At 38.9% G+C, this 14,507-nt stretch overlaps 1 protein-coding gene across 1 annotated transcript in view; it reads right to left on the reverse strand.

The window, feature by feature from the left end:
* Positions 1-273: 273 nt before the first annotated feature.
* The window catches only part of LOC146508644 (mannosyl-oligosaccharide 1,2-alpha-mannosidase IA), a 203,492-nt gene continuing 189,258 nt past the window's right edge, over positions 274-14,507 (reverse strand). Inside the window, exons 10-12 of the mRNA XM_085178375.1 lie at positions 10,497-10,669; positions 8,127-8,242; positions 274-6,890 (exon numbers count right to left, since the gene is read on the reverse strand). Of these exons, the coding sequence (XP_085034501.1) occupies positions 6,749-6,890; positions 8,127-8,242; positions 10,497-10,669 (431 nt within the window). The 3' untranslated portion in view covers positions 274-6,748. The remainder of the gene's footprint in view (positions 6,891-8,126; positions 8,243-10,496; positions 10,670-14,507) is intronic.

Here is a 14,507-nt window from a genome sequence, read left to right on the forward strand (position 1 = left end):
CACAATAATGTTTAATATTTAGTATTTACAGTTATATTCCCACATATCATGATGATGTTGTTTATTCTATTGCTCTCGTTTTCTTCTGCTTGTTTTCTTTTTTCATTCTCAACAGGTGAAATTAAAAAAGTATCTACTGTTATCTATTGTTAGCTAGTTTATTGTGATGGTGTTTTTTTATTATATTGCTCTTTGTTTTTGTTTTCTCTTCTGTTTTTTTTTATTTTTTTATTTTTTTATTTATTTTTTATCTCCATACAGGTGATCCAGGTGTTTTGTTTTTGTTTGGGGGTTTTTTTTTTGGTTTTTTTTCTTCCCCCCTTTCTCATCATCTCTTCTCCCCTCTATTTTTCTTTTTCTCCCTGTCTTTCTTTCATTCTTTCTCCCTGTCCTATCCCCCAGTCATGTCTGTCCCGTCTTTAAAAATTGAAAAGAAAATAAATACATAATTATAATAAAGGTCAATCAAATGGACCAATATGGCAAGGCCATGATGATCCACTTGGTAAAGTAAATCCACTTGGCATCTTTCTTGGCCTTCAGACAACAATTCTGATGGCTAAAGATCCAAATGGGACAGGCAAAAAAAACCCCCAGAATTTATGAATGAGCCCCTGAAAGCAAATTAGTTTAAAGAAAAGTTCATTGTGCAGAAAGAAAGCCATTCATATTTCCCTGCCCTGGGCCCACAGTAGACACCAAATTCAGTGTAAAGCTGAAGTGTGTTGACAGGAAATAACAGTAGGTGGGGGGAGACGTATTGTTCCAGCGGAGCCACCTTGTTGTGATTCCTTCAGCATCTTTGTCCAGTGTCAATTACGTCCAAACATAAAACTTCTAGCACAAAATGTTTGGAGATTGATGTATCTGAGTAGCATTATTGAGCTTATCTGTAGTCATGGTTGATTCTAAAAGTGTGAAATCCCTTTGTCATCAAATTTATGACAGGCAGGAATCGAACTTGCGACTCCCGCTCCAGAGGCATGTAGTCTTACTACTACACTATCCATACACAGATTTCATTAATTTTCTCTTTGTGACTTCACATCAGTCAAAAGGATTAACTCAGTAAGCAGGCATTAAACTATTTTACAAATCCTTTTGTATGGTCTTCTTTTTCTTACCTTTTATCAGCAACTAAAAATTTTGTGTAACCATAAAAGTGTGGAAACAGGAACTGAAAGGAAGGGGAAAAGGAGGCGGAGGGAGCATTTAAAACGTAAACTTTCAGTACCTGTAAAGATAAAACAAAACAGTTACTGGGACAGAAGATGTCCAACTCCCTAAATTATTTGTGAAGTACTTTTCTAACTTAAAACTTCTGTATCAGATAGACATGATTCAGGCGAGATGTGTTTGTTGAGAAAACTGCCTAAGATAACATTGTTGTCCCAGAATACATCTAAGGGATTTTGATGGAAGTTGTTTGATTGCAACAAAAGGTGGAAGGAGGTGGGTGTAGGATAGGGGATATAGAGACTGAACCTGTCACTCTATTGTTGTTGTTAGTGGAGAAGAAAACGCAGCGCTGCTTTTTATTTTTATTTATCTGATATTTCTTTTATTTCTGATGTCAGCTTCTACATTTTCAAGGAACCGTTAAGTATCTCGTGTTTTAACTGTACTATATTTGCCTTATCTGCAAAATACATCAACTGTACCCTGTAATTAATTAAACCAGACATTATTTTTCACTTTTTTAGAAATTGTTATTTCTCTATTAATAGATTAAAGGAGTTTTGCTTGTGGACCAACCTGTCGCTGAGGTTTCTTACATTTTTGAGTAGTAAGATTGTTGTGTTATAGGTCTTAGTCCAAGCCCTGAAAGGAGCTTAAATAGGACAAAATCACAGAAAACAGCTGAACTCTGACATAAAAGCAGATGAACCACATGTGGAGAACTAGTGCAGCGTATAAAGTGTATACCTCTGATCTTAGAATTGTTATTTTGAGTTCAGAAATGTTTTCACACTGACAAATGTGCCAATATGAAGTGCTTGGATGGTATACTCACAGCTTTGAAACAGCTAATTGTGGATGGTGATCCTTCACAGTGAACGTTTTATTATGCTTGTCTAATACAAGTAATGCCAGTGTTTGGAGACTGCAGCACGACCAAAATAATGCCGACATTTGTGCAATCCAGGCAGAAGAATTCAACCAGAACTTTATAGATTTGGAACAAATAGCGACAGAGTTGTTGCAGGGCGGCAATTTACTTGCAAAATGGCATAGGCACTCAGCAACCCCACTTTTGTATAGGAATATAACGACAATACGTCCAATTGAGTCACGTCCCCTCTATCAAAGAGATGCATTGCAGACAATTGCGTTCATCGGTGCAGACTCATTCAGATCAGTTGTAACTTGTTTGTAGTCAGCGGACAGCAATGGTTTCGATGTTGTGCCCAACACCAGGCAACTTGTGCAACTGGCTTGTGAATCAAAATGTTTTCTGCAGCTACTTGTAATTGTTTACCAAATACCAATAATCTTTATTTTTCTGCCTGTCACAAAGAAATTGCTATTCTACTTTTACTCTAGTGTGACCGAGCCATAAGGGAAGGACCCACCCTCTACCATTCAGTCACTAGCAGGAATAGCTGTTGTTGGTGCAGGATAGAAAGCTAGCTAAAAGAAATTTTAACCAGATATTGACACTGCATGTGTCAGCCAGTGTTTTCTTAATGTTAATTTGTTAATTTTTTGTTAATTAATGTGTGCTTTCTATGCAACAGTAGATGCCAGGATCATGAAATGCTGTCATAATTTTGGTTGACATGACACTACCTTATCATAATTCACACACTACGCCGGTGAGTGCATAAAAATGTACATAATGCACTACATGAATGTTTAGTAATAGATGAAAGCAGTTGGAATCATAATAGTAATAGCTGAACACTTGAAGGTTTTGAAATTTCAGTTGAAGTACAAAACTGTGAAAGCATTTGAAATGTCAGGTGGAAATTAAATGCTGAAAGCAGATCGACTGTAAGTAATGAGTGCAGTTAAAAAATCAGTTTATGTGGAAGTGGTGGGAATAGTCAGGATTTCAGTTAAGTGGGAGATTTTAAGTAGTTGCCATGGCAGTTTTTTCTCAAATCATGCCCACTGAGTATTAGGACATTTTTGCTTCTGGTCACAATCAAAACCGATCTGATAATTACAATCAAACAGTGACTGGAAAAAGTCCAACTACATATTGAACTGGATTTTTCAGGTCAAACCTGGTGCCGTTTTCCTCTCAGTATTCAAGCGGGAGAGAAATGTTGATGTAAAAGAAGGATGCCGTCATTAGGTAGAAAAGAACAAAAGGGACCAATCAGAGAGAAATGTCAGGAGCGGCCAAATCAACAGTTTAGTACATTCCTAAAACAAGGATGCAGTGATGATGCTCAGCAACAGCTCTGGAATTCTTTTCTCGGTGAAGAAAAACATCCTCACAACATCTAGCAAAGTACAAAGCACTACTGTTTCACTGTAAGGGCCTATCAACAGGAAACACCTTTATGAATGTAAACAGAGGGTTTACACGAAGATCCAAACCAGTGTTCACACTGAAGCATGGTTACACTAAAGAAGTTTCCTGCTTCTAACCAGATGAGATGAGATTAACTGACAGTGAGTCCTCATGATCCAAAGCAAATTACATCACCTATAAAAATAATAATACTAATACCAAAATTATTGTTGATCATGTTAAAACATAGGGCTACCATTAGAAAACTATACAGTGTATAGTATAGGCTCTGCTCTCACACACAGACAAATGCTGCTAAAGTGATAGGACAATATAGATGGAGAAAAACCCAAAACACAGATTTGTAAGCCAAAGAAAAAATGAGAAAACAGTCACCAGCAAGTGAAGGCAGATGAATAAAAGGGGCAAATATTTAGTGATGGCTTCAATAATGCAGACTCTGAAAAATAAAATGGCTGTACTTTAACAGTTTGACATTTTCCTTAGACATCTTCAATTAAAAACTGAAAATCTGCTCTTCAGCTGCATTTTAGCTGCTGTCACTTACGGCAATAAAAATGTTCCCAGTAGTGACAGATAAACCATATTCATCTGGTAATACACTCTGGCATGTTTCTTTCATGATGTCAAATATGATGCAAATAACAGAAAATGCATTTTTTTTTATTAAATAAACATTAAAGCATGCTTTTTCGCCCTTGTGGAATGGCATGGCAAACTAAAATCAATGTTTTCTTGATTTTAGTGCAAGATTGCACACTTGCTCTAACTGAAGGTCAAGTGAGTGACCTGAGAGTAAACCTGTGATAATACTTTGCTGCTTTGCTTTCTTTGACTGTCTTGAGAACCTGACATTGTGTTTTTTCCCTCGTAGCCTGAATTTATTCACTTGATTGCCGAAATGTGAGAAGGTAGAGTGCAAGAAGAGTTATGTCAAAGTGCTGAATAATACTTGGACCCAGATATCAGTTACTTGCCAGTTATTCCCTATAAAATTATTGTGCCGGTTGAGACAGCTGGAGGACGACTGTGACAGCGAGATAGCAATGGCTCTTTCTCCTTCATTGCACATCAACTGGAGGTTTTGCCAAGAAGGACAGCAGCCCTTACACTTCTGTCTCAGCTGCCCTGGTTGGCTTGCTGGGGACTTTGGGACCAGCAAAGAGGAAAGAAAAAGAGGGGAGGGGATTATGTGCAGTGTTTGTCCTTTGCCATCAGTCTCAGGTGCATTCAAATGGACAGTGATCCCCCCCTCTATTTAAGTCCCTGGGAGAGATTAGTACATGTTCACACGTACACATTGTGCCCTTCACTTTTTGCCCCCTACTTTTTTGGCATTACTACAGGAAGAGGGTCCTGCACTGTAGCTGCAGGCTGCAACAAAGATTACATTTGCATGCTACACTGTTTAAACCTTTGCATTGGTTCTTATTTAAGGTGTCAGTAAGATTAATGTGACTGGATCTGTGACATTTAAAGCACCATTTTTAAAATACCATTGAATGTCAATCATGTCAATAACTCATGCGTGTTCTATTTAAAGGGAAAGTGAAATCACTTCAAGCCATCATGCCGAAATTAGGATTCAGTTGACAGCAGGTAGAGTTAAATCATTTGGGGAGGATGATATTAAATCTTGCTTTGTTGGCCTGACACGCTGAAAAAGGTGTAATGGCCAAAGCCCATTAGTCATTTTCTGGTTGTGATTGCTGGAACGTTCCATAACCCTGAGACGTCCCCCTTTAATTAAATCTGTAATGAACTTCCTGCAAGAAAATCCTGAAAGAAATCTAAGCAGCAGATGACTCCAATCTTTTATCTTGTTGTTGCTATCTGCTGTCGAAAATGAGCAAAAACAAAACGACTCAGTAAAGCAATAACGACAAGGCAACTGCGGTCGTTTTAAATGTACAAAGTTGCACAGTTTTTAATCAGTATTTGAAAATATTTAACAATGAAAGTTAAAATCAAACAGTAAGAATAAGTAATAACAATAATTAATATCAGCAATAACTAGACTTAAAATCAGAAATTTTTAGTTTTTTTCCCTTTTTTTTTTACTGAAACACCTGAGGGAAGCAAATAAAAAGAGAACCCAGAAAAAAAAAAATCACTGAAGTTTAAAAAAGAAAAAGACACAAAATAGTTGAAAGAAAAACGTCAAGACAAGCTCATATGGGGTCACTCAAATCATCCGTTATATACAGCACATTCGCTCCACAACTGTGCGGAACAGCAGTGATGAAAAATGACGTCTCTGCAGCCTAACTGCCTTTAACATCGGTATTGGCAGCCATTTGGATTCACATGTAAAGGCAGAGTGAAGCAGAAGAAACTACAACAGAAACAGGAAAACCCATTTGGAGCTGGAGAGCAAATGTACTCGTTTCCTTTATGGTTCTTTTACAGTCACAGAACTGACATTACTGTGTTTGTCACTTTGATCAGAAAGGACAGAGAAAGCCCTGTCCTGATGGGAAAAACTGAATAAAATAACAGCACACTGTGGAAACACAACCCAACATCATTCTTTAAAAAAATGGTCCCTGGATGCATAAGACACGACCACTTTCCTGATCACCTCTGAACTTTAGAAAATTCATTCGAACTTGTTTCCGTAAGAAACGTGACATCAACATCAGTTTAGAGGTGGACTTCAGAGTCAGATATCATGTTTGTACATTAGTCAATATTCAAACCTCACTGTAAATGTTTAACTTTCCACTAAATCTCACCAAAAACACATTAAAAGAGGGGAAAAAAGCAATGTAAAGAAACCTTTGGTCAAAGAGTGTGTACTCACAAAGGAAAACGAAACAAAAAGCACTGAGAGGATCTCAGGAAATCATTGATTACTGAAGATTAACGGAACAGCAAAACTAAGGAGCAAAACTTAAGTGGTTTTCTGTGTGTTTCTTTCTTTCCGACAATATGGCCCACGCTTCATCCCCCCTCTCTCCCAGACATTTGGGTCTGCAAGTTAAACCGGTTTCCTCATAGAGGAAAGAAGGAAAGAAAAAAAGGTGCTCTTTTCATGAAAGTCATGTTTGTCTTGATTGTCCACAAAATAGAAGTGCCAGCAGGAAGTAACTCCGGCAAAAGGATTTACAATCACAGCGTAAAACGACAACATCCTTTACTGGAAAGGAATCGGGAGTCCGTAACACGCTCCTGAAAAGACTCGGAACCTGCACTGAATTGGGGTTTGCGATATTTATGTTTGTGTGTGTGCAGATGTCTTTAACTGTCCGTCGGTGTTCAGTCTTATTCGGAGACCGTCTTTTCCTGTGTTGCATCATCCTGCAGGCAGCTATTGCGGATGATAGGCAGCGGGTGGGCTTCTGTGTTAAAGACCCAGTCCTCCAAGGAGAGAAGGTCATCGTCAGAGAAGAGAAGGTACAGATACCTGAACACACAGGAAGAATGCCCATTTAATTCAGTCAATACTGAATAAACAGATGTCTGTTTTCCAAGAAACAGCAGCTTGTTGGCAATAACTTATTTTTAAAAAACAAAAATTATATTTTTTATTTATCAGGCAAATAAAATGAATTCACATTTGTATACCTGCATTTGAGTCGGTGCACTGCACTTCCCTGAGAAATTAAAAATTAATCATTGATAACGTTCCAACTCTAAAACTTATTTTTTGTTCAGGAAGACAAAGTAAATGTCATCTTAACAAAATATAATGATATACTTTACTATTTTTTCTACTGCTTTGTAAAACAGTAACTGTTGCAGAAGCCTTACATTGGGTGGTGATCTAATAGATCAGTAAAGCACTGCACTGATAATCTCAGAGTTGATAGCAGATTTTGTTAAATTTGAGCAAAGCCAGCCCTTCTGTTTGTCTCTCCGAGTTAGCGTCACATTCCCTTCATGGACATTAGAGTGGAATCAGTCTTCTCATGTTATTCTTTGTAGTTTCCAAAATGATTAACCTGTTTTTATGTGATCCTTTGTTACCCTTATTGCAAGTACAAGAAAGTCAACAGTGCAGTACAAAGTGCAGTTAAAAATCTTCCAGTGCTAAATTATTACACCATTACCCTGGTTTGAATTGAAACTGTCAGAGGGCCTTTAAGTTTGCAATATAACCGTTTCTAACATTAAGATTTGAGCTGAAAAAAAGAAGAAAACAATCATGCTCATTGTTAAATAACCCACATTAATTGGTGTCGATGAGAATCTTGATGAGCTACTGCAGGCACTGTAAACATACTAACTGCACCGGTATATTGCCATTATTATGTTAAAACAGTTTTTGACAATGCACTTTGTCCGACAGAACCTTAATGATTCCTTACGCACCCGAGGAAAACGGGTCTTTATCATCTGCTAGCTGCAGTACAACTTTGGATCCCGAATGGTTTACTTTGCTTAATGACCCAGGAATGAGGGGAGGTAAAATTTATTCATCCTACCGCACACCACCTATTTATCATCCTTTCTTATTCCTGCAAAAAAAATAGTGTGTCTCATTCACAGCATTCATGTGCTTCATGGACGGAACAGGTAATGGGTTATGATGAATTCCCAACATCCTCTATTACTTTTAAACTGACAATAATTTATGCAAGTAGATTGTAAAATGCCGGTTCTTTCACCAGTGGGGATATAGAGAGGAAAAGGGGCTTACTTAAGTGTCTCTGAGAGGAAGAAGCTCTGCTGCATGTTATCATGGCTGACACTCGTGGTGTAAACATCGCGGATCCCAGAGAAGCCAGACTCCACTCTGCAGTGCTGCTCCAGGGCCTGGCAGGAGGCGGAGAGGAACATGGCATGTTTATTGTGGAAAAAAGGAAGGCCATCTCCAGTTTATCTCACAATGTGGCATTTCACAAAATCTACTTCAAACAAATCAGAGCTTAGAAGTAAAACAATCAGTTGTTCTTCTCAAATGTTGGAACAGGAGTAGAAAATCCTTTACTCAACAACACTGTGTCCATGTGCACCTACAGACAGGCTAAGATTGAGCATGCCACGGTCTTCAGCCAGCTGCACAATTGAAGCTTAAGCAATGCTAAATCTGACAAGGGCTAATGGAGAGTGGCTGAGCTAGCCAAGCAGATTAGCTCATTATTACCCCTGCTACAAAGGGCTGCCTTATACGTGCTAATTAACAAAGACCCTGACGTGTTAATGCTTGATGTTCATGAAAAGAAGCGTCGTGCGCCGCTTTCAACCTTTGTGCCCAATAATTAAAGGCCCGTCAAACTCGTCAGCCTGATCTCTCCACTTCTGTGCGCACTACATTAATGCTAAATATTTCATGGCAGCCCTCTACAGTTTACTACAGTTAATGTCCTGTCTATTGCCACATTAATAATAGTGATCCCTGCACAACCTTCACCTCCTGCTAGTGGGATTGCTTGATCTACAAGGTAATGTATAGTGCCACACAATATCAAGGAAGGCAGTTCGGGGTAATTGAGGGTGTTAAAGGGGCTTGACATAATAGGCGAGTGCAATTTATAAAATGAAAATTCAAGCCAGTAATAAGACAGGATATAGGGGACAAAATTACACTGTGCAGTTTCTGACGCTTAAATAAACCATTAAATTATTTTTGTAGTGCACTGGCCTCATGTGTGATTTGTAGTTCAGTTGTTTAGAACCAAAGAATAAATATGTCTTCATATCGACTTTTAAAGCCTAAAGACTCTCTTGGACTTGCATTTCCCCAGCTTTGAAAAGCTTCAAACATTAATGATGACTAACTAACAGCGCTGCGGATCACAAAAGTCATCAACAAACACCCATTTTCATTTTTTTACCCTCTCCTCAGCACTGGAACCACATCTTTTTATCAGCAGTCCTATAATATTGCTCAATATTAGCTATTTGCCAATTTGTCCTTTTTGGAATTTATAATGGCTGATAAAGAAAAGAAGCACCCTTCAACATTCTGAGTTTCAATGTTGCATAATTTATCCACTAGAGGGCACTCTGCATGCGGCACATTTTTGGAATTTTTACTTTGTTTCCTAAGATTCCACCGACAAAATGCAGATCTAATTTATCCATCATTGTTTATTTTCTATCAGTTTTTAACTTGAAGATGGAAAACTGTCTCAGTTCTTTGAATTATTATTATGATTAAACTCCCTCTAATGACACAATTAGGTTTCGAGAAAATGATTGCTCACAATCCACATAACATTATAGCTACAGGCTAAAGGCAGATAAGTCCCATCCATCACTGTAGGGCAGATTTCACTGACTGACTGGCCATGTTGGACCCACGAGTGTCCGAGCGGGGTTTCCCCTCCTCACAACTGTTCACGTGATGAGGTCCCAGGGCAAAACAGTGTGCTGTTTATTTGCAGTTTATGCATCGAAAAATGTTCAATAGACACATTTTTTTGGACATATTGTAATTTTGAGAAATATTACAGAAAATGAAATTAATATAAACAAAAACTGGAAATACTGATAGTTTGGTTGTTGCTGATTGCTTTCTCTTTCATGTTTGGGGTCTCAAGAAGCTTTCCAAGGGGAATTTTTTGTAACTGCAACTTTACAGAAGGCATTTGAGTGCTACAATGGGAAGAACGGTATCAGGAAAGGTTTCTGATGTAAAACTCTGCCAAATCAAATATGATGAGCTACCTGCTGTGGTGAGCCCTTTGTGACTAAGGGAGCAGCTGAAAGCATTTGTTTTTTGTGTGTTAACAGCTCACTTAGGTGTTTTTGTAACGGCGTTGATACATTTGCCTCACTTGTAATGAGGGAACTGCACAGATTTAAACAATGAGACACAAACCCACCTACACATCTGTTTCATTCCCTACATTAGACTTTCTGATTGATTAGGCACATGTGTGTTACCATGGTTGCAAAATTATGCTATATAAATTCATGATTTTTATTGTTGCCTGGCAACTTCTCAAAGACAATAAATAGTCTGGCACATAGCCAGCTTCAATATGGAAAACCATCGCTTTTACAGTGTGATCTCGTATTCATACAGATAAGGCAATTATTAACGCTGAATTGATGATCCCACCTCAACAGCCTCCCAGCCCCACTCTCTGTACTTGGGGTCGTGGGTTAGCCTCCACATGTACATGTAGCTCTCAATTACTTCTGGTCGTAAGATGTAGTATCTGTCGCTCAGTCTGGTTGCCGTCGCCTCGGCTCCGCTGTCGAATCTGAACGCTTCAGGTCCCAGTTTAGTAGCTGATGAGACAAATACAAAGACAAGACGTGGGATGATTTTCCGCCAGTACAAATGAAAAGTTTTTCAACAGATCTGTGCTTGGTTTAATAGTCTAAAATTGTTCAGAAAAGACGATGGAGTTCTTTCTTTGCTGTATATCACCTTCATACAGAATTCAGTCCTTATTCTCAGTTTAAAAAAGGCTTGAGGTTAAATTAAATGAGATCCTCACAGCTGGTCAGATGGTTCTGTAGGCTTTTCTTTATCTTCACTTTCATTATATCTCAACCACAATTCAAGACTACATAGCAAAGAAATTCTATTTAAGAAACAGCACAAAGGAATCTGTTCTTTCTCAGGTCAGGACAGGAGCATTGGCATAGCAACATCTTAAATTTAGAAACATTGCCTAACGTGCTTACTTTGCTCTATTTTTTTTTCTGTAGGCCGTGTTGCCCTTTAGAAAACATGAATATGGTTGGAGAAAACAGGTTCTTTGACGTGTTGGAAGTGGCAGCATTCAATTGAGCAGAGCATTTGGGCCATTATGGCTCATTAAAGTGTGCAACACATAAAAACATCAAAGTAATAAATGGTTTAATGTTCCACACAAACTTCACTAAAGGTCTGTCACTGTATAAAGAAAGAAGAAGACAACTTCAAACAAGAAATTCTTCAGTGTGTTATGACACCACCTGCTTGGGAAAAGGGAAGCAGAAGAATTAATAACTACATGGATGCTGCTGAATCACTATTTTCATTGGTAAAGCTTTCAAAGTCAACAGTGTGAGGAGAACTCCAGTGGATGCTACTCAATTAAAAAATAAAGCAAACTGAAAGACAGACTCGCTACTTCTCTAACCTATACTAAGCATAAAGGAGCAAAATCAAGTCTGAAGTGCAGGGCTCGCAAAATCGCTAGCCCGACGTCCCGGGGCTAGCGATTTTTCCAGTCGGGCTACCAAAATCTAACTCAGCCCTGCCCGTCGGGCTATCATAGGAAAATATATGTCAGTGCTTTTGCATTCTTTCGCCAATGTAGCTGAGTAATTATGTCATTGGCATCGATGAGCCACTGTCAATATGTGACATATTGAAATCGCGTTTGAATTTGCGCTTGCTTTTTGCTTTCATTTTCATTTTGCGATCGCGCGAACGGTGTATAGAGAGCGGCAGCACTGATTGGTGAGTGACGATTAATTGCGCACCAATTCCTCTGACATCGTCTTATCACTCATTAGCTTACTATTCAAACGCGACAAGTGAAATCTCTCGCAGCAAGCTTAAACATGTGAGAGGTTGAGTGCGCAAAGAATCGCTGATCATTATGTAAGTACGTGTGTAAAAGCACCAGGATTTACGCTGGTATTTTAGTTCTGCAGAGCCAAATAAGACAGGTCAGGGTGAAGAAGGGGCAGCCAAAGAAAAGCCGATCACAAAACGGAAAAGATATGACAAATCGAGCCTGTTCTCACTCCCGAGGCGTAACATGGCGACATTTTGTCACGTCCCGCGGCGTTCCTGAGGAACGCGAAAGGAGACTTTCGGCGTTCTTATGGTATGCGGCGGGTTATGGCTGAAATCCAGTGCAATGACGCTCCCGTGGTAACCAACGTTCCAGCCCTGTATTCCAGCCCTAAACCTAACCTTATCCCTAGCCCTAACCATAACCTTTTTCCTCACCTTAAACAGGACTTAAATGATGTTAAATAGCGTGTTTCTAAGCTATTTGAAGGAAAAGAGCGAACATGTGTAGATTGAGTCCATACGGTTCTCATATTTCCTCATTTTTCCGAGGTCGTCATTTAGGAATGTGGTGGGTAGCCGAAAACGTAATATGTTGACGATTTGTCACTTACCCTAAAGACTATGAGGCAAAAAGAAAGCGCAGCTTTTTTGGTTTCATGGACAAAAGAATTTCTGTGGCTGGAATATGACGAGCTAAATATCATGATGTTCTGCCAGGTGTGTTGTGAGTTTCATTTGATTTCTGAGTCGACAAGCGCCTTTGTTACTGGGACCAGTCATTTTAAGAAAGACCCCATCAGAACCCATGAGAAATGCAAGAAATGCATTATTGCCCAGTCTGCAGTATCTTTCCCAGAACAAACACCAATTGCAAAAAAACATACTACAAATAAACCAAGCACAACAAGAACTCCTGAAAAAGCTGTTTAGAACAGCGTGCTATATTGCAAAGAGTGAACTACCATTGGCAGAATTTAGCAGTCTTTGCAAACTTCAAAAAGCAAATGGCCTAGATCTTGGTTCCACTTACTTCTTACCCGTGACTTCAGTGAAAATTTCAGATTCAGGATCTGACACAGACTGATTCAATTTCTACACAGTTCTTACAAGTTCATAGAAATTTCTGTTCAATTTGAACCAAGTATTTGAGTTGATGATTGTAATTTTTATACAGTTGTTGTGATTTGTATTTTAACAATTTTTTTTGATTAATTTTTGTTTCCGTTACAATATTATACTTTAATGTATAATATTGTAAAGGAAACAATATTCGGGCTACTTAAATTTATTTTGGGCTACCAAAAACTGAAGAATGCCTGCCCGAAGGGCTACCAGAGATTTTGAAATTTTGTGAGCCTTGAAGTGATTTGAGTTGCAGTGTAGCAGCAAAATAAAACCCCAAAAACCCTTAAATGTAGAAATGTATAAATGATGATTGTCACCTCCCTAAAGTCTATATGAGGTTAAGCAGATGTGTGAATAGTGCAGGTAGAAGTACAACACATTAAATCAATAAAAGAAACCTCTGATGCAAAACTAAACCAGAAGTAACATGAAGTCAAGATGCTCACACTAAATCACAGCTGCACTGAGTGACAATCTTACTACACTTTCGAAGCATAAAGGTGATTATGACTGCACTTGTGGTACACACACACACACACACACACACACACACACACACACACACACACACAATAACCTCTTCACCTCCTACTACTTCCTTTGAGGTCCTCATTTCCCAGCACCAGCTCGATGCTGTGAAGATGGCAGAGATCCAGAAGTAGGAGCAGGAGGAGTCTTTATGGTATTGGTATTTAAGACACAGCTTAATGGCAGCCACTTTATGTGCATGCAAGAGCAAATCTCACTTCTCTCTCTTTCCTGTAGACAGCTAATCCGAAAGCTTCTAAGCACCATTCAGTTCCTGTAATGAGTGAAGAAAAACCTGGTGGCTGACTATAGAAGAGAAAGCCAGAGAAGCCTTGCGGGCCTGCAGATCAAAATGCGTTCAAAGCGTATCGAGGTACCTGTTATGTGATGAGTCACATTAGCTTACTGGCGAACGAGCACTTGAAGATGAATCCTTACAGCCCACCCAACAGTGGAAGGATAAAAAAAAAAGCTTGAAATTAGGAGAGGAGATTATTGTCAGGACCGAGACGTATACCGAGGCATAAATCAAACAAGGGTCTTCCCAATGCAGGCTTGCTTATATGATTTTTTTTTTTTATTGCATTTCCCCCCTGGGTGCATCTTTAAAGTGCAGCCATATACATTCTCATTCATAGGCTGGAGCCAAAGAAAATTTGCCGTTGGAGGTTTTATCACAGTGTTTACTCTTCTAAACTTGATCCCTATTGCCTTTCTTATTCTCTCCATTTTTCTTTGTTCCAAATACATTTCAACATGCTGTTATTATCAGTATCAAACAAACTCCGAGGCTCCCTGGCTGCTGCCCTACAGCTGTGAGACATTACAGAAAAACTGAGAAGTTTAATTCTTTGCTGCTCCTTATTAGACCTGTCGTCGCTCCGCTGAGGTGAAGCCACCAAGAATGCTTCCCCTTTTGTCTCAGGTTAAACGCCCAAGGCTCTTTTAATTTACAAT

This window comes from Neolamprologus multifasciatus, chromosome 11 (assembly GCF_963576455.1).
Source record: "Neolamprologus multifasciatus chromosome 11, fNeoMul1.2, whole genome shotgun sequence".
NCBI classification, from domain to species: Eukaryota; Metazoa; Chordata; class Actinopteri; order Cichliformes; family Cichlidae; genus Neolamprologus; species Neolamprologus multifasciatus.